A 20,572-nucleotide genomic window follows, 5' to 3' on the forward strand; every position below is an offset into this window, starting at 1 on the left:
GCGCACTGTTATGGATGTATCCAAATAAATGTCACTAGAAAACAAATGTAAATACAGCTACTTTGGTGTTATTCTGGCAGCACTTTTTGACGTGACTGTAAGTTAGCCGTAGTTGGCTAGCTAGCAAGCAAAGGAGAAGAGCGTTGCCAGCCAGTACTGCCATGGAACATTTAGAACGAACAACTAGGTCGCGTCCATAGATACAGAACAAAAAGACTGAACTGGATCTAGCAACCAAACCGATAGAACTAACGACCAGCCGGCTTGGGTAGCAACCCTAGATTTGTGACGGGACAATAATTTGTGGAAGGATGAAATAGTATGAATAAATTCATAAAAATAACCTTTTTAATCAAAATATGTCAATCGTTACTTGAAAATATTGTTAACCCGTGTATAAAAGTGATAATACCTTCGAAGCCGGTGTTTGGAGGATATATTGGCATGGTTTGCCAGCCCTCGACTTCGCCTCGGACCTAACAACACCTGTGCCAATATAACCTCCAAACACTGGCTCCTCGTGCATTAGCACTTGAACAATAGGACATATTTAGGTCAAAAGAGTAAAAGTGACACAATCAACTTTAATTGGCAACATCTGTAACATCATTGGGAGCAGAGAAGCCTTGGCCATTGATACATATATAGTTTTTAACCCATATAACTTAAAGGCACTGGGAGGACAGGAAGTGATTCAGTATGTACCTACAACTTAAACTACAGTTAGCCAACAGCCATACGATTGCAAAGGCCACAAGCGTTAAGAAACCCTGTTGTAAATTGGGCGTTGCGTACGCTTATAGTTCTTCAGTGCTCTATTAAATGGCCTGTCTTAAAAAAAAAAAAAAAGATTTCATTAGATACAAAACATGTCCGAGAGAAATATTAGATACAAATAAACCCCTGATTTGGGACAGAGAACAACTTTGGTTGGACACACAATTGTATGCATATTTGAATATAATGCCGCCACTTAACTCCTTAGTGGTTTGTTTTTGAACATAAGCACACACACATTACTAGCAAGAAGATGATTTCTCATAACAGGCCCTTAATATCTATATAATGACCGCTGCAATTTAAAATCTCATCCCCATACACAAAAAATCATACACAATGGCAAGGGTTTGCAATAGGGTCATAACGTGTTCAGGGACAGGGCTTGTTTTCAGGTAAGACAAGAGCAGAGAAGACTGCTGCCATTCTTAGAACTAAATAAGATGACATCTTTTCATGTATGCTTGTGCAACTGTAACCCTGGATCTGAAACGCAAAATAGGCACATCTATGGACACAATCATTGCTCAGTTGGACAAGAGGGTCAGACAACTAAGGTATTTTCCCTTAGTTGTCATGAACTCCAATTCTTCCAGTCAATATGTCTTTAAAGAACAGGGAGAGGACTAAACCCTTTCCACAACAAAAGCAAAGCCGTAAATATTCTGAGCGCACATGGACATAAGGCAGACTTAACGCAGTGAAATACTAGTAAAGTAGGTGAAAGTCATTTGATATACAGTACATTTATAAAAGGTCAAATATAAAAAAGAATTTACACTGTACACTGTATCAATTCCAATTTAAATGAGACAGACGGGAAGGATAAGTGTGACCTGTTTGTTATGAACCATGTGGTGTCTTCACAAGTGGCAGGGGGAGCTTGTACAGCTCTGTGGTAAATCAGTTAAGAAGACCTGATCTGGAAGCAGTTCAGAATTGTTCTGAGAGCAGATCACACAGGCGCTGTGACACAGTATCTCTGCTTGTCCTTAGTGTTAAGCGGTACATCTGAAAAAATAAGAGAGAGAGAGGGGTTAAATAGGTGAAAAGGCTGTTCATTGACTACAGCTCAGCGTTCAACACCATAGTGCCCTCAAACCTCATCACTAAGCTAAGGACACTGGGACTAAACACCTCCCTCTGCAACTGGATCCTGGACTTCCTGACAGGTTGCACCCAGGTGGTAAGGGTAGGTAGCAACACAACCACCTGATCCTCAACACAGGGGCCCCTCAGGGGTGCATGCTCAGTCCCATCCTGTACTCCCTGTTCACTCATGACTGCATGCCAGGCACGACTCCAACACCATCATTAAGTTTGCCGATGACAACAGTGGTAGCTCTGATCACCAACAACGATGAGACCTCCCTATAGGCTGAGGTCAGAGACCTGGCCGTGTGGTGCCAGGACAACAACCTCTCGCTCAACATGATCAAGGAGATGATGGTGGACTACAGGAAAAGGAGGACCGAGCACGCCCACATTCTCATCGATGGGGCTGTAGTGGAGCAGGCTGAGGGCTTCAAGTTCCTTGGTCTCCACATCCACAACAAACTATCATGGTCCAAACACACCAAGACAGTCGTGAATAGGGTACAACAAAGCCAATTCCCTCCTCATATCCTCAAAACAAATTATACAGCTGCACCATTGAGAGCATCCTGACTGGATGCATCACTGCCTGGTATGGCAACTGCTTGGCCTCCGACCGCAAAGCACTACAGAGGTTAGTGCGTACGGTCCAGTACATCACTGGGGCCAAGCTTCCTGTCATCCAGGACCTTTATACCAGGCGGTGTCAGAGGAAGGCCCTAAAAATTGTCAAAGACTCCAGCCACCCTAGTCATAGACTGTTCTCTCTGCTACCGCACGGCAAGCGGTACCGGAGCGCCAAGTCTATGTCCAAAAGACTTAACAGCTTCTACCCCCAAGCTATAAGACTCCTGAATATCTAATCAAATGGCTACCCAGACTATTTGCATTCCCCTCCTCTTTGACGCTGCTGCTACTCTCTGTTTATTATCTATGCATAGTCACTTTAACTCTACCTACATGTACATATTACCGCAACTAACCTGTGCCCCCGCACATTGACTATGTACCGGTACCCCCTGTATATAGCCTATTGTTATTTTACGGCTGCTCTTTAATTATAATTTTTTTCTTAAAACTGCATTGTTGGTTAAGGGCTTGTAAGTAAGCATTTCACTGTAAGGTCTACAGTTGTTGTATTCGGCGCATGTGACAAATAACATTTGATTTGAAATAGGTGGGTCAAATACCTTGTCTGGATTTGGAAAAAGAGTTGGTTGAGGAAAGAGTTGGTGACAGGGTACTGGGGTGGAGAGTAATTCTCACTGGAGGGAGGTGAGGGCTACATACCTGTGCTTGAGTATTAGGCTCCAGTCTCAAGAGGCAGCCAACCTGGGTGGTCTTCGTATGGATGACACCAGCGCCCACAAAGTTGGAGGGGTTTGGATCTACCCCATCCAGCAAAGCAGCACCAAACCCCATTATCTGGAAAACAAAAAAACAGATCAAAGTTAAGACTATCGACAACACAGCCCAACATGCTGACTAGACCGGGCGCATGTGCGTCATCACGCGCATATTGATTTTGTCAACTCACACCAGACGCGATCAGGACACACATGTTGAAATATCAAAACAAACTCTGAACCAACTATACTAATTTGGGGACAGGTCGAAACACATGAAACATTCATGGACATTTAGCTAACTTGCTGTTGCTAGCTAATTTGTCCTAGGATATAAACATTGGGTTATTTTACATGAAATGCACAAGGTTCTTTTCTTCCCGGATCTTTGTAGAATTTTGAGTCACACAAAATTGTGTGTTCTCTATTCCGACAACAGCTGCACCATCGAGAGCATCCTGATGGGTTGTATCACTGCCTGGTATGGCAACTGCTCGGCCTCCGACCGCAAGGCACTACAGAGGGCAGTTCTTACAGCCCAGTACATCACTGGGGCCAAGCTTCCTGCCATCCAGGACCTCTATAGCAGGAGGTGTCAGAGGAAGGCCCTAAAAATTGTCAGACTCCAGCGACCCAAGTCATAGACTGTTCTCTCTGCTACCGCACAGCAAGCGGTACCGGAGTGCCAAGTCTAGGTCCAAGAGGCTTCTAAACAACTTCTACCCCCAAGCCATAACACTCCTGAACAGCTAGTCAAGTGGCTACCGCCTCCAAAAACATGTGGACATCTTTTGCAACGCTCAACACCTTGTAGAGTCCATACCACGCAGGAGGTGTGGTCAGCATGTTACACAGTATTGCTAGTGAAGTCAGGGTGACCTTCATTCAGTTTCTTCACTTCCGTCTTTCATTTCTATCAACAAAAAACAAAAAAACAACACAAGTCAAGACAAAATCTCCATAGCAATTCTAATCATAAAGGGATCTCACCTTGGCTTTGGTAACCTCTGTGTCCATGGAATGCTTTGCTTTGAAAATCTTTTGTACCTCTTGCTGAGGGCTGTGGGTAGAGAAAGTCAGTCACATACCACTAGCAGTTTCGCCCTCAGCTGTTAAGGATGTGTAACTACACTAGGTTTTACCTTGTTGCTGAATGATGGAAAATTGATAAATGTATTTCCATGTGAACGTTTTGATGTTGTTGCACAATTTTCACATTTAGTTGCATTTAATTAAAATGCATTAGATTAAGTTGTATTTCACTGACCTATACCACCTACATAAATCAATATTTGGTAGAAGTGCTTTCTGGAATACCAGTGAATTGTTTAATAGTCGCCACAGACTGCACACTCCTAGGGAAACATTGATCCATTTCTCTTGGCAATGTTGCTCAAGCTCTAATAGAATAATTTCACAAGACACTGTGTACCTATTCTGTTGGCATTTCCTTCACATTTAAATATACAGTAGAAGACAGTACACACTATTTATATCAATATTTACACATGCAGGACAATCTGAATGAATGAACCCTTTTGTGTCCTCGGAATACGAGGAAGAGTAAACTGGCACATTGTCAGAGGGAATATTGTGCCCATATCAAAAGAGAGAAAAACATGTTGTAATATATGACCAAGCATATAGCAGAGATATGTTTCCTTACGCTCCAAGTTGTTTCCAGCGCTGAAAGAAGTCCTGCGATGTCATCTCTGTAGGCTGGAAAAACTTGTTTAAAGTAATAGGCAGTTTAACAGCAATGCTCTGGAGAGTTCCCCCGTACCTGTGGGTAGAAACAGGAGTAAAACAACGCTAAATAACTGGGAAACCGATACAGTAGCATTTCCAACAACGTTCATGCAAACATTTATCGCCAATCTAGCAAATAGTTGCACACTGAAACAAACTCCAATATGCAATGTATTATAAAAGCACATAAAAGGAGGAAAATAAGTTCTTACCTAAACTGAATGTTGAGCACTGGTGCATCCACAAAGTCAGACACACACTCAATGTTGAGTATCTGCTGGAGTTGTGCACCCCCGTCCACAGTGGGGTCTGCAGGCTTGGCATGGACATTCAGTTGTAGGGGAACAGTTAAGAAAAAAAGGCACAATAGGGGGCAGTAAATGGCCACCCCTAAATAATACATAATATAAACTGGGAGGGATTTATTAGCATACGAAAATTATTGATGAAAATGACATAACAGCTTCTAGTAAAGGATATGAGCCTGCAGAGTATCTTGGCAGACCACAGAGGCAGCGAAATTCATGAACTGGGTTGATGTCTTGTTACCAAAGAACACATACATCCGACCTGTATGTTGGAAAAAAGGAGAATTAATTGAACCCTAAGATCTAATGGTCAAAACCTGATCATAATCACTCTTAGGTGCATTTGTATTTTTGCTGAGGCCTACTCACCCAAATTCTGTCTGAATTCAGACTTCAGGCCGATCTGGAGGAGCTGGTTCTCGTATAGGACACCATTGTTCTTGCAAACAAACCTGGAAGGGAATGGCGCAAGTGGTAAGCATCTCATATCTGGTATCTTGGGCTTAATGTACTGTATTGACTCCCAGGATTGGACTCCAACCAATATGCCAAGAGTCCCGCAGTGTACAGTAGGGAGGTAACTAATGTCCCTTTCACCAGCGCAATCTGCTGTGAGCATGCAAGTGTTTTGAACAGACTCCACTGATGACGTCTCTTACTTGTCTTCAGGTTCCTCTGCAGTGGGCAGAGTGGCGTTGGCATATGCTACTTGTGGAGTATTCGGCAGGAAACTGAAGCCAAGAGTGAGATGCACAGCGAGAATGTAAAGGGCGAGAGGAGCACATTCACACCAGGTTTTAGTAAGCTCCATGACGGATCAATGCAGTTAAAAAGCCCCTCCCTCCCTCTGATATTTGACCCACTGACACACTCTTTCTTACCTGGAGAAGTTCTCATCTGCAACAGGCCCCACTGCCACTGGTGTCTCTACAGGAAAGGCTGCTATGTTTTCAGAGAAGACATCCACCAGCAGGCTTGTCCCCTTGGAGGCAGGAGGGGCAGAGTTTTGAGTGGTGATGGTGCTGCCCAGGCCAAGCAGGTCTGTGGAGGGAGTGGGGGATGCGGCCACCTTAGGAGAGGTAACGGTCACAATTACTTCACTTCGGAGGTTCAAGATCGGTTGATGAATCAACCGCTCCAATTGGTCTTACGCTGATGAAAGTACAGAGCAGTGCAACACACACACACCATGCAAAACAAACCTCTGTGGGAGGATCTATAATTATTAGGACTATACTTAGGACTCAAAAATAAAAAATAATCCGTAAAAACGTAAGAGTACTGCTAAGTAATCAAACTCACACAAAAGCAATGCGTCATCTTAGCATCTGGAATTGTCTTTATTCCGTGAGCAGATCAGATTACATGATGTTGTTAGGACAGTGTATTAAAGTTAGGGAAGTGACAAGTAAGAAACCCAGCATGAGCATCCAGAACCTGAAAGAGGGGCCCAGTAGAGAGCAGCACAGGGACAGCAGAGGCCTGGGGGGGCATGGGGGTGAGGGGGGCCTGCAGGAGGTAGGAAGAGGAAACCGGACGTGGCCGGTTGGTGGGGGGTGCGGTTGAGGCGGGGGCCAGAAGATCCCCAACAAACGAGAGAGGAGAGCTCTAATGAACAGAGGAGGAAACAGTGAAGGCAGGACAGAACGAGAGAGCTGAGGACAGTTACGGAAAAGACAGTGGAAAACACAAGGACAGAAAAATAGGAAATGTACACACCTGAAAGGAGATGAATAGGAGGCTCTAATAAGTAAACAACACATGATACCTTAGCATTTGAGGTAGTGCTGCTATGGTCTGCAGTACCCCCATTGGCACTGCGTTCTTTGCGGTTCTCATCCAAATCAGGATGCAGGTTTCCTGGTCCCTTCTTCCTCTTGAGTTTGGCCAGTATAGAGGACTCCCTCTCAGGGAAGGGAGGCATCTCCTCCAACACCGTGGCCTTGAGGGGAGCACAGAATGAATGGGGAATGAAGATCATGACCTGTGTTGGAGGAACTGGAGGCCCTACAGTGTCCTTTTCTGAATTACAGTCTATCTACCAACAAAGACTTTCTGTGGGATGTATTCTGAACAATTAAAAACCAAACAGCTAAGTGTAATATAAAACTGTTGTTTTTAATTGCATTAAATGTAAAAGTGTTAATCTTGCCCACCTGCTAGCTCGCTGCCATAGAGGACCACAATGGAAATAAGCATTCAGGCTTCGTTTTTTTTATGCTAGTTAATTTTTTATGCATTTAATGTAATGTAATGTAATGTCTCAAGCAGAGCATACTACTACTTTTAATGATCTAATAAATGCAATCAATCAGGCTTATAATGGCACAAAGGCAGGGTGGAATATCACCGACCAGTATGTCAGTGCTGGCGATGCAGCTGAGGCGCAGGTACTCCACAGCACGCTGCTGTAGCTCAACGTCTGCATTGCGGAGCTGGCTGTCTGAGCGCAACACCTCCTGGATGGTGCCCTTCACCTCAGGGAACAGGTTGATGAACTTGATGTAGGCTGAGAGCAGCAAAGCCCGGGTGGGCACCGAGCACAGGTGAAACTTGGAGTGGAGCAGGTCAAACTGGATGAGTGGACTAAGGAGTTAGAGCAAGAAGGACAATGGATGACACACAGTGAGTGACGTCTGTTCTCAGCTCCAAAGGATATTATTGACTGTACATTTCTCCAACCACTGGAGGCTGCTGAGGGGAGGACGGCTCGTAATTGCTGGAATTGAGTCAATGTAAAGGAATAAACCACATGGAACAATGCTTTTGATACCATTCCATTGACTCCATTCCACCCATTACTATGAGCCATCTTCCCCTCAGCTGCCTCCACTGTCTCCAACTGAGACTAACAGTGGATCACTGAAATATATGGCATTGATTGGTTACTAACCTTGACCTTGAATCTCCTGCTATCAAGTTCCCAAACTCCCCTAGAATGTACCCTCCGACCTTTACCAGGTTTTCATGGCAGGCTGGGGCCTGGAGTGCCTGTGGAAAGGAAAGAGAGTCAGTTGAAGTCAGAAGTTCACATACACTTAGGTTGGAGTGATTAAAACTCGTTTTTCAACAACTCCACAAATTTCTTGTTAACAAACTATAGTTTTGGCAAGTCGGTTAGGACATCTACTTTGTGCATGACACAAGTAATTTTTCCAACAATTGTTTACAGACAGATTATTTTCACTTATAAATTCACTTATACATTCACCGTATCACAATTCCAGTGGGTCAGAAGTTCACATACACTAAGTTGACTGTGCCTTTAACCTGTCTGGGCTAGGGGGCAGTATTTTCACGGCCGGATGAAAAACGTACCCAATTTAAACAGGTTACTACTCTGGCCCAGAAACTAGAATATGCGTATTAGTAGATTTGGATAGAAAACACTCTGAAGTTTCTAAAACTGTTTGAATGGTGTCTGTGAGTATAACAGAACTCATATGGCAGGCAAAAGCCTGAGAAAAATACAACCAGGAAATGAAAAATCTGGTGCCTGTAGGTTTCTCAAGTTATTGTCAATCGAACACAGTGACTAAGGATTCATTTTGCACTTCCTAAGGCTTCCACTAGATGTCAACAGTCTTTAGAAAGTTGTTTGAGGCGTCTATGATGAACAGAGACTGAACAAGAAGGCTGGGATGTTGGTGACCCAGGGAAGGATGTCAGTTCATTGGCGCGCATTCACGCGAGAGGTAGCTCTGTTCCAAAACGTTTTTCAAGACACTGGTTTCGTCCGGTTGGAATATTACTGAATTTTCACGTTCTAAAGGCCCTAAAGATTGATGCTATACAACGTTTGACATGTTTGAACGAACGTAAATAGATTTTTTTGGGGACTTTTCGTCGTGACATTTTCCTCGCGCGTCCTACATTTTGAGTAGCTTACTGAACGCGCAAACAACATGGAGTTATTTGGACATAAATTATGAACTTTATCGAACAAAACATTTGTTGTGGACCTGGGATTCCTGGAAGTGCCTTCTGATGAAGATTAAAGGTAAGTGAATATTTCTAATGCTATTTATGCATTTAGATGACTCCAAAATGGCGGCTATCTATATTGCGTAGTGTATTTTTCTGAGCACAGTACTCAGATTATTGCAAAGTGTGCTTTCCCAGTAAAGTTATTTTGAAATCTGTCAATGCGGTTGCATTCAGGAGATGTTAATCTATAATTCTTTGAATAACAGTTTAATATTTTATCAACGTTTATGACGAGTATTGTTGTAAATTGTTGTGCTGATTCAACGGCAGTTTTGGGGGAAATACATTTTCTGAACGTCACGCACCAATGTAAAATGCTGTTTTTGGATATAAATATGAACTTGATAGAACAAAAAATGCATGTATTGTCTAACATAATGTCCTAGGAGTGTCATCTGATGAAGATTGTCAAAGGTTAGTGCATAATTTTAGCTGGTTTTCTGCTTTTGGTGACGCCTGTCCTTGCATTGAAAATGGCTGTGTAATTCTTTGTCTATGTACTGTCCTAACATAATCTAACTTTATGCTTTCACCGTAAAGCCTCTTAAAATCAGACAATGTGGTTGGATTAAGGAGATATTTATCTTTCAAATGGTGTAAAATAGTTGATTGTTTGAGAAATTGAAATTATTCGACTTTTGCTATCTTGTCAAGCAATCCCGTTACCGGGATCCTATCTCGAAAGAGTCCCCAACAGGTTGTGCCTTTAAACAGCTTGGAAAATTCTAGAAAATTATGTCATGGCTTTAGAAGCTTCTGATAGGCTAATTGACATAATTTGAGTCAATTGGAGGTGTACCTGTGGATGTATTTCAAGGCCTACCTTCAAACTCAATGCGTCTTTGCTTGACATCATGGGAAAATCAAAAGAAATCAGCCAAGACCTCAGAAACAAAATTGTAGACCTCCACAAGTGTGGTTCATCCTTGGGAGCAATTTCCAAATGCCTGAAGGTACCACGTTCATCTGTACAAACAATAGTACGCAAGTATAAACACAATGGGACCACGCAGCCGTCATACCGCTAAGGAAGGAGACGCCTTCAGTCTCCTAGAGATGAACGTTCTTTGGTGCGAAAATCAATCCCAGCACAACAAAGGACCTTGTGAAGACGCTGGAGGAAACGGGTACAAAAGTATCTATATCCAAAGTAAAACGAGTCCTATATCGACATAACCTGAAAGGCAGTTCAGCAAGGAAGAAGCCACTGCTCCAAAACCGTCATAACAAGCCAGACTACGGTTTGCAACTGCACATGGGGACAAAGATCGTACTTTTTGGAGAGATGTCCTCTGGTCTGATGAAACAAAAATGGAACTGTTTGGCCATAATGACCATTGCTTTGTTTGGAGGAAAAAGGGGATGGCTTGCAAGGCAAAGAACACCATCCCAACCGTGAAGCACAGGGGTGGCAGCATCATGTTGTGGGGGTGCTTTGCTGCAGGAGGGACTGGTGCACTTCACAAAATAGATGGCATCATGAGGCAGGAAAATTATGTGGATATATTGAAGCAACATCTCAAGACATCAGTCAGGAAGTTAAAGCTTGGTCGCAAATGGGTCTTCCAAATGGACAATGACCCCAAGCATACCTCCAAAGTTGTGGCAAAATGGCTTAAGGACAACAAAGTCATGGTTTTGGAGTGGCCATCACAAAGCCCTGACCTCAAACCTATAGAACATTTGTGGGCAGAACTGAAAAAGCATGTGCGAGCAAGGAGGCCTACAACCTGACTCAGTTACACCAGCTCTGTCAGAAGGAATGGGCCAAAATTCACCCAACTTATTGTAGGAAGCTTGTGGAGGGCTACCCTAAACATTTGACCCAAGTTAAAAGGAAATGCTACCAAATACTAAGTGAGTGTATGTAAACTTCTGACCCACTAGGAATGTGATGAAAGAAATAAAAGCTGAAATTAAATCATTCTCGCTGCTATTATTCTGACGTTTCACATTCTTAAAATAAAGTGGTGATCCTAACAGACCTAAAACAGGGCATTTTACTAGGATTAAATGTCAGGAATTGTCAAAAACTGAGTTTAAATGTATTTGGCTAAGGTGTATGTAAACTTCCGACTTCAACTGTATGTATGAAATAGGATAATGGATTGGAGTGTGTGGATGGTTGGGGATTTGGGAGCAACACAACAAAACAGTATCAAGCGAATCCCACACAAACTCCTACCAGAGTGGAGGGATACGGGGCTGAGAACATATCAGTCAGCAGATCTTAACATGCACATGAAGGCATTTCCATGATGGGTATGTCATGAAGTTGAGATTCAATCTGGGCAGACCAGCATGTGGGGTAGCAAGTCTGAACATGGGGACAAATGTAACTATAAAACAAAACACAGCTGAAACTATGGTGGAACAGACTAAAGGAAAAATGGGAAGGCGTCTCGCTGGTTCTGAAAGGATGTATATCTGCAGTAGACATCAATGTATCTGATGTCAGAGTATGCAGTGGTAGAGATAATGGGCAATGAAGGAGGAAAGACACTGGAGAGGAGGGAGGGCTCAAGACTACACATCCACAAAACTGGGATGGCGGGATGGAGCAGCAGGCTGCATGGGTCTGTTTTAGGATCTTACAGTGACCTACCAGTGAGAGACAGTGAGACAGACACAAGCAGAGAGACTGAAGAGAGAATCAAGTCATCTCATATTGCTGTACCAAAGCACAAGGCGGGCTCATAGTTTCCTCCCTGAGAAGACATAGACAGGTTTAGTGGTGAATAGTGAATGACGCTCTCCATCCCCCTGACCTCACAGGTCACATCCAAGCAGGCAGAGCCTGTGATGAGCATCGGAAGTGAGCTGCTTAAAACTAATATGATTAAGGAAACCCACCTACATCAGAACAGAAGCACCATTAGTCAATCCAGACAGACAAACATTAGGTTACAATGAGTTAGGTAGATGTTCCCCCATGGCTTGTTTAAAGACAGATTATTCACAAAAATAAAATAAGCACCTCGAACACTGTCTTGGCAGCATAACCTTGCACTTCATCTCTGTTGATAACGATCTGGATGACGCGGTACCAGACCTCGTCACTGACATAGTCCCCAGCAAAGCGGATCAGGTTGAGGATGGTGTCAACATACCAGGTGTAGTCAACTGCATACTTCTCTGCCAGGATGGCCACCTTTAGCACCTGTGGTGAGAGGTAGTCTTAACAGATCAAAGAACGATGGCATTCATGTTTTTATTTAGTTCTGTGGAACGTATTCTTCCAAATTATCTCAGTGGCATTTAAAACATGAAGCTATCATAAACTTTTGGTTGGTGAAATTATTAGAGAAATGGTTAGATACTGGGTTAGAACTCACTATCTCCTCTCTGATGGAGTAGTCTGCCGTCTCCAGGTAGCTGAGCATCTCTGCTACAATCTGTTTGGCGTTGCTGCGGTCACACATTGCATAGAGCAGGTCCACAGCACGCTGACGCACACTGACATCTCTCTCTGACTGCAGGATTCAACCAGGTCAAACACAAACATCAGGACTAAAGCAGTCACATTAACAGGAACAAAACAGATACAGGCATACATACACTATGTACTAAAGAAGACACTGAGTACTAGGACTGGCATATGTATCTTGTGAATGCAGGTACAAGTGTGTTAGCGTACTTTGAGGGCATTTATGACCGTCTCGATGTGCGTCTTAACGGCCTCATGGGAGAACTCGGAGCTGGCTAGGGTGCACATGCTCTCCAGGGCCAGGTAGCGCAGGTTAGTCTCCCGGTGCTGGAGGAACTGGCCCAGCTGGTTACAGGCCCGCACCAGCAGAGTGGGCTCGCTGTAGCGAGAAAGACAGACATTGGTGCCATTGTCACCAGGACAGTCCAACTCAACACATACAAACTGCATTTCTTGAATACATTGGTCCTCTGTAGCTGCTGCAACTGGGAGAGGGACTGACCTGTCATGGTGGATGATTAGACTGATGGCCTCAAACAGCACAGCGTTCTTAGCGTTGGAGTGCTGCACCTTCTTCGACTTGGGAGGCTCCTGGGCCTTGTTCAGGATGGTTTCCAGACACTCGGTCAGACGGCCCCGGATCGCACCATCCTCTGAGGGGGCAGGAAAGGGGGAGGAAGGGGGTCACAGATGAAAGCACAACTATGTTCATCCCGTCAACACTACAGCCCTTTTCTGAGTAATATTATGTTCATACAGTCAAACACCCAACACGCATGTCATCATGCTGACACAGCTTCTTACCAGGGGGAGGATAGCACTGTAGGAGACGCAGGAGCTTGACAGAAAGCCAAGGAGCTGCAACAAAATAGTAGGTGTAGTCCTGCAGGTCAGTGGAGGCCGAGGAGACGATCTAGAGAACAGGAGGACATGAGACATGACTAACACATTACGCCTCAAGCAAACAACTGACTAATAACTAAGGTTAATAATGATATTCAATGGTCAAAAGTAGACATTGGACAAAACCTGAAATAAAACGTGACATATTGATGAAAGAAGAAAGAAAGAAAAGTCCTGCACACGGCCATATGATTACCCTGCTGAGTCGGGCTACAGCCAAGGAGACAGAGGTCTTGAAGTCCTCTGGGCTCTTCTGTGCCAGTGTGGTAATCAGGCTGGTGGCAGCAGTCACCACACCCTGCGCAAAAGGGAAGTAATACAACTGCCATTACACAGAAACAGCTAATCATTAATATTACACTATACACAAACCAATCCAATTTTTTTGCATGCAATGTTTTCCCCTCATTACGCCTACAAACTATTAATTTAGCACAAACATAGCCCTAACAATGAAGACAGAAAGACATGGTGAAAGAATCCTCTCCTCCACACCCCACCGATCCAAATCTCCCTGACTAAAACCAAAGGTCCATAGTCCTCGCATAATAACCCCTGGCCCCATGGCAGTCCGTACCAGGTGCTGGTCATTAAGCAGATGAACCACCCGGGCGGTCCACTCGCCCATGAGCACTAGGTCTGGAGAGGTCCTGTTGAGACGCAGTAGGCACAGGGCAGCACTCTGCTTCACACTGTCCATAGTGTCCCTGCAAGACAAAAACTGGCAAATTATGACAGCACATAGCTTAACTGGCGCATAGCTTCATTTTTTTTTATGAAAAGGCCTGACAAAGTTACAGCCTCAAATGTTAAACTGACAGAGAGGGTACCTCAGTCATTAGGATAAGTCTGCTCCACACCACTACCCTTTCTTACCCAGCCACCAGAATGCGGGGCACCTCAGCTGCAAAAGCCTCAGCCATCTCCCTGCTGCCCACATTTGCAATGCAGTGCAAGGCCAGGTTCATGAAAGTGGGATTCCTGCTGGACAGGTCATTCTTTAGGGCATTGTTGATAAGGCTGATGAGGTCACTGTTTGAGTTGACCAACACTGAGATGAACAGGTAACCCTGTGGATTTGGATAGAAACAAAGCGTTTATCAAACCTGAAAGGAATTAAATGGAAGTTATCATAATAGCTTAACATAAACCTTGATAATAGACTGGACAAAACACTGTTTATAACACAATTAGATACATAACTTAATCCACTCACAATCACTCAAACAAATTCAAAGACCGGCTGGCTTCTCTACTCACAATTTGTTTCTCTGTGTACTTGTTGGAACTGAGCAGGTTGACTGCCTCCATGTGGCCAAAGTCGATGTCATGGCCAAGAAGGAATATGAAAAGCAGCTTGCACACATATTTCTTCTTACTGTATCCATCTAGTGCTTTGTCTCCTGCAGCAAAACAGAAAGGTCGTTGTCATGACTATGAAGATTTAGAAGCAACAAAAAAAATTGGAAGGAAAGAATACTTTTAAGCCAAGTCACCATGACTGATCACGTGTTTGAGAGCACGGAGCATTAGTGTTCTTCCCTTCTAAAAGAGCAACATGCTAACCACTCCTATAAAGGGAACAAAAACATGAAACCCACGTAGGAATAGATAAAAGTATTACATTCCATGTTGCTAGGTAAATCAATCCCACAACCGACTGTAGTTGAGGAGAGGGTGAGTCAGCACCACAAGACAGGAAGCTGAGTGCAGCACTTTTTTCACCTTGGTGAGAGGGCAAATGGTGGGAGGCCAAATGAGTGCAGCTGTGCAATGAAAATAATGACGGATTCAGAATGTAGCACAAATAAATCAAGTATGTCCAATGCCGCTTACAGGAAACCTTGAAGTGCGCTAACAAATGTAGACCAACGCACATTATAGCATGAAGAGCTGCAACAGCATTCTGAAAGTGGGGGTTTAAAGGAGCCCCCACCCCTGTCTGGAACCCCACCTCCACTGTGTTTGGGACGTTGTCCCATGAGAGAGATTAGGAGGGGCTCCACATTAAGGATTAGTTTCTCTAAAATAAGGTTATAATTCTCTCTCTCGTTTATGAACTTTCCACGTAAAGTAAGTATTATCTGGTTCAAAGAAAGATAAACATGAAGATGTTTACATCACAATCATAAAACCTTTAATGAATGTGTGTAGAGAGAGAGAAACAAGAGGAGAGAAAGACAGAAAAAGACAGAGAAAAGGAGAAGAGAGAAAAACAGCATGAAAGATTTTCTGTAGAGCTCTACAGGAAGTTCCTCTGGAAAACAGAGGAAAGGATTCCAGCCTGCTGACATACTGTGCCCCCCTCAGTTTCCTGACAGAACAGTTGACTCAACAACTCTCCCTGTCCGGCTATGCCCTTTAGCTTCTCCCTGCCTCACTGAACCTATATAGCCTATCTCTAGGGATAGTTAGGGACCGTCAATAAATTATACAATGTAAATGGCACTATATTTTATGAATTTATAGTTGGTGGGTGCGTTCTATGTCATTGAAATTTGGAGGTATTGACCTTTTAAAATATTGTCCCATGTCCCAAAGGGATATCGAATGTGAAACCAAAATGATCATGGGTGTTACGATTGGGTCATGTGCAGCTGTGCTCCAAATTTATGATTAGCCTACTTGGGAACTGCCAGCTGTGGGCAGGATTCAAATAAACCCAAACCACAAAAAACTGTTACAGTACCCTTCATTCCATGAGATAGTAAAAAAATATATAATCATCTCGCAACTCTCAGTTTTGGACAAGACTGACTTCATGACAAAATTTATCCTACTTACGTTGTAGTACATTTTGACACTAGAACACATATTCAAAATAAGAAGTTGCTTTTTAGGGGTAGTCATTATTTAACCAAATAGCCTGCCTCAGTGGTAGCCTAAGTACTCCATCAGTTTGGAAGGCAAGCCTTTCCATACAAATGTGTTGTTTCATGATAAAAATGAGCTGGCCCATAAACCCATCAAAAGCAACTTTGCAGGTAGGCCCTACATGTTTTCTACCCACCAAAACACAAGTCACCTGATTTTATAGAAGCCACTATCCATTTTCACTTTGGAACAGCAGACTTATTTTAGGCTAGACAGAACAGGTGGTAGAGAACACTTCTGACATTCAGCGTAGCTGCATGGTGATCTCCTGTGAGGGCACTGTTAATCTAAGTGACTAGTGTCAGTGTCCACAAACTTTATGTGGAACCATCAGACACCAAAGTGTGTTCACACCCAGATTTAAGGGCTTTTGCTTGACTTACCTTTAAATTTAGAGCGGATGTTGGCCAACTCTTTGTTAATTCTCTTGATCTCTGCTTCTTTACTTTTACCTGAAATGGAAAATAAAACATGTTATATGTTCACTGTCACCTGTATGGGCCATAAGTTCTGCAGTTGCAAGCCTGAACGACAGAACTTGTGGAATGGAACAGTTTGGCTGTACCACAATAGACTGGGCATAGACTGGGCTAAATAATTGATTGTTTCTTTCCTGCAAAGTATGTGTATTGATGTGCCTATGCACCATGAACTAGGGAGCTGAGGTCTAGAAATAAATTGGATAACCTTCAGGAGCAATGGTCTTAGTAGCAAGATGTCTAAATTACGGCATTGATTTGTCAGGAGAGAATACCTGGGTCGGGAGGATCAGACCCAGACCTACAGTTTAGGATCAGTTTTTCTACATGGCTCTGTAGCATGCCTCATTCACACCTACATTGAAGTTATAGAAAGTTGGTAACCTTCACTGTGTCTGCTATGGATTTATGCAGGGAAACTAGTGCTCTAAATAGACTAATTTGCTCACCGAGCACATTTAGACTTCCGTGGCTCTCGTCTAGGTGAAAGTTCCCAGTCCCACCACCACAAAACCCTGCACTGCAGCTGGGGTTTTTTGGTGGTAGTGTATGCAATCCAGCGACTAGTATTGTTATTGTCGAAGGAATACACACTCATTAATAGACAGAGCATGATGTTAGTTGCTAGAGAGAAATTGTAGCCAATTAGATAGCTAGTCAGCCAACATTTGTAGGTCACTAGTTTGCTACTAGATTACAGATATACCCAGCACCAAATATGTGTAAATTATCAATCTACAACGATGTAACACCAGCCAGCCAAAATGATGAATGTCACCATGCCATTTTTTATTTCCTGACTCTGTGTGACCCACGCCCATTGGCTAGTTTGCTAAACTAGCTAGCTTAGTGTGACATTAAACCAGCTAGCTAAGTATAACTAGTACAGTAACATCTTGACTTGGCTGTCTGTAGCTAGCTATTTACCTTTATTTCACGTTGGAAGTTTGTTTAGGAAAGCATAGTTAGTTACCGTCCTTTGTGGGCTATTTTTGCTTCAATCTCTAGCTAACGTTGGATAGCTATCATGGCTAACGTCAGTTTGCTAGCTACCGTAACTCTGTTAGCTACAGTACCGTTAACTGACGTTGGCAGGTTAGCTATTTGCTAGGTAACTAGGTAGTTAGCGAACTACCCACACGTTATTTGTTTTGTTAATGAAGTAGCTAGCTAGTTAAACATGGCGCGCGTGTGCCTTTACGTGGGATAGCTTGTTTCATAGCTAGCCTTGCATTCCTCCCAAATGAACTGTAGCTAGCTAATCAACAAGTCAACATCAACTACTCACAGTTCCTAATGTCCGATATAAACACAGCGAGGCCACGCATTCCATCTCCTTTAGAGACTGCAGGCATTTTGTTCCACGCGATATTTATTTGTTAGCCTATTCTCTGCAGTCAGACCGTAAATAAACTTTATTTCAGTTGTTCGGGAGTAGGTTTCTGTTAAAGAGGCGGAGACATGCCAAGTAGAGACTGGGGACTCAGGATGTGTAAACGTCAGAGAACAGGCATTTTTAGAGCGAATGAGCCAACTCAAGATTCCCAGGGCGTGAAAAGTGGTGCAGTAGGCCACTCATTTCAAGTACAGTGATTGGTGTTATTGATGCATGGTGAATGTTGTTTCAGAAATACTTTTACTTAGTATAATCTAGCAGACAGAGAGAGAGAGAGAAACAACAAATTGACGGATAAACACAGATACATGTCACTTTATTATGTGGATTCAGTCATTTTGACTGCATGGTACTACAATCTATGTGCAGGTTATCCCTTTTTTGTATCTTGCAGGCCGATTCAGAATGTATTTATTTTGAGAAAATTTCAACAAGTTTCATCGTGTGAAATGTGTGTCCCTGTTGAGATTGATTTTTTTTCTTCCCCCTTGGTCCTTCACATGGTGGTGCTGCTGTGACCACTTTTGAAAATCTTGTTGTTAAATAGAGTATGGTTGCATGCAAACACAAACTCTTTGGGTGGGGGCTGGGGGCAGTTGTATCATGCACAGTTTCATGAATGATGATGCAGTCTTATAATTAGAGACAGTGGTAGGGCCTATCTCTGTTCCTCTTCCTAAAGCATGGACCCCTATTTGCCTACAGAAGGAAGAGAGACTGAATTAAACGGCCACCGTCAGGTTTATGGCCATACAGTTAATATGATTTGACTTCTCGTACACTGTTGCCCCAGAGCTTTCCTTTAGCTGTCATTCATCCTGTGGATCCATGTCTTGCACAAAATGGACCTGACAGCCTGAATTCTCATTGAACCATGCATTCATATTTTCTCATAATGTCCACTCTCTTGACTGCACATGTTTGCCGCCTACCCTCCTACGTCAAACCTGTCTTTCTGCTTTCACGTGGCTCAGCCATGGCTATACTGTTTATATGGAAAACAGTTATGGCGAGACAAAATGCAGCTCTCACAGTAGAAGGGAAATATTGTCCAGTTGAACTGATACAGACAGTCAATTATCCATCAACCCAGACTCATCACAGTATCAGCCATTCCAACATCAGTGACAAATACAGTGCACTTCAATTAGGTCCCTCCACGTAATTTACGAAGTCTGCTCATACTGCATATCTAGTGTCAACAGTCCTATAATTACACCATGTTCCTGGAACAGTGATTTGCATGCTTATTGTGTAATCTGATCTAGACAGTTGGCCAACATGTATTTTTTAGATGTTTACAGTAAGAGGTATTTCTTAACCTTTGTTTTACACGAGTCTACTTCTTATATAAAGGTGACAGACAGGTGTTCAATGTTTATCAAATAGGTTCCAATGGATACAGGGGGAGAATAGAAGCTTCATTATGGTTGTCACATGGGTGATAGATGCAGAGGCACAGGATGAAAAGCAGGTTTTCTGATAATCAGATGGGTGAGCATAGCTTTCCTCCCCCATAATAGAAGACTCTTCAAAAAGGGCTCTGACAAAAGACACTCTCCTGCTGAAAGAGAGGTGCATACACTCAGTCTTTTTAATTAACATCTCCTCTACACGTGAATCTAAGCCAAGGTATACAAAAAACATTGACAATGTAGCACAAATAATCTAGGACTATACCTAACAATTAAACATCATTTTCAAACCTTTGCATAGTAGGGTAAATGTACATAATTTTACCAAAGTCTGTTCCTATTATGCTATTCGTCTCGACCAGGTATTCCCAAACTGTGGTACGGGGTACGTGCAATGTCGTCGGGGGTACACCAAATAAAAATGTGATTCACATTAAAAAAAATACATTCATTTTTTTTCTCTTTTTTTTCTTTTTTTTTCTTCACATTTTCAAACAGTCCATTTATATTTTCCAATTAGGCTATACATTTGGGTGAGGTTTTTTTTCTCACCTGAGTAGCCTCATTTCACTGCCAAAAATAAAATTAAACCATCTAGAGTTCAAATAACAACACAATGTCAAATACAGGTAGTCTGATCAAATAATTAACATCCAATCACATTAACCGTTACTCTCTCGCGGGAATTCCACTAATGGTCCGTATGTAGCCGAACGTGCTGCTCATGTTGGTATCTGTACTGATGGAGCAAAGGCCATGACAGGGAAACATAGTGAAGTGGTAACGCACGTGCAAGCAGTTGCTAGGGTTGCAAAG

General features: G+C 43.0%; 1 protein-coding gene across 4 annotated transcripts; it reads right to left on the bottom strand.

Annotated features, from left to right (window-relative positions):
- Positions 1 to 326: 326 nt before the first annotated feature.
- On the bottom strand, positions 327 to 18,441 carry LOC115203198 (AP-2 complex subunit alpha-2). Of its 4 annotated transcripts, XM_029767638.1 has the most exons (24): positions 18,234 to 18,441; positions 16,850 to 16,918; positions 14,853 to 14,995; positions 14,469 to 14,662; positions 14,170 to 14,299; positions 13,789 to 13,890; positions 13,494 to 13,602; positions 13,192 to 13,342; positions 12,900 to 13,068; positions 12,598 to 12,735; positions 12,240 to 12,422; positions 8,169 to 8,266; positions 7,630 to 7,861; positions 7,044 to 7,217; positions 6,713 to 6,883; positions 6,157 to 6,344; positions 5,935 to 6,006; positions 5,645 to 5,727; positions 5,448 to 5,537; positions 5,180 to 5,303; positions 4,885 to 5,001; positions 4,209 to 4,278; positions 3,163 to 3,297; positions 327 to 1,788 (listed from the first exon to the last, which is right to left on the bottom strand). In XM_029767638.1, exons 1-24 carry the CDS (start codon positions 18,298 to 18,300, stop codon positions 1,711 to 1,713), a joined length of 3,087 nt encoding a protein of 1,028 aa, XP_029623498.1. In that variant the 5' UTR covers positions 18,301 to 18,441; the 3' UTR covers positions 327 to 1,710. The 4 variants fall into 4 exon arrangements, with proteins under 4 accessions (XP_029623498.1, XP_029623500.1, XP_029623499.1 ...); XM_029767640.1 differs by lacking the exon at positions 6,713 to 6,883; XM_029767639.1 differs by lacking the exon at positions 5,935 to 6,006.
- Positions 18,442 to 20,572: the final 2,131 nt, after the last annotated feature.

Source organism: Salmo trutta, chromosome 12, assembly GCF_901001165.1.
Source record: "Salmo trutta chromosome 12, fSalTru1.1, whole genome shotgun sequence".
In the NCBI taxonomy this organism is placed as follows: domain Eukaryota; kingdom Metazoa; phylum Chordata; class Actinopteri; order Salmoniformes; family Salmonidae; genus Salmo; species Salmo trutta.

What these genes read in the sequence shown, in the direction of transcription:
- LOC115203198 (XM_029767638.1), bottom strand. Translation starts at nt 18,300, where the DNA reads ATGCCTGCAGTCTCTAAAGGAGATGGAATGCGTGGCCTCGCTGTGTTT. An exon ending in CGGTCATAAATGCCCTCAAA is followed by an intron (nt 12,736 to 12,899) that starts GTACGCTAACAC and finishes TGAATCCTGCAG; the next exon opens with TCAGAGAGAGATGTCAGTGT. An exon ending in GCACTACCTCAAATGCTAAG is followed by an intron (nt 6,884 to 7,043) that starts GTATCATGTGTT and finishes TCTGTTCATTAG; the next exon opens with AGCTCTCCTCTCTCGTTTGT.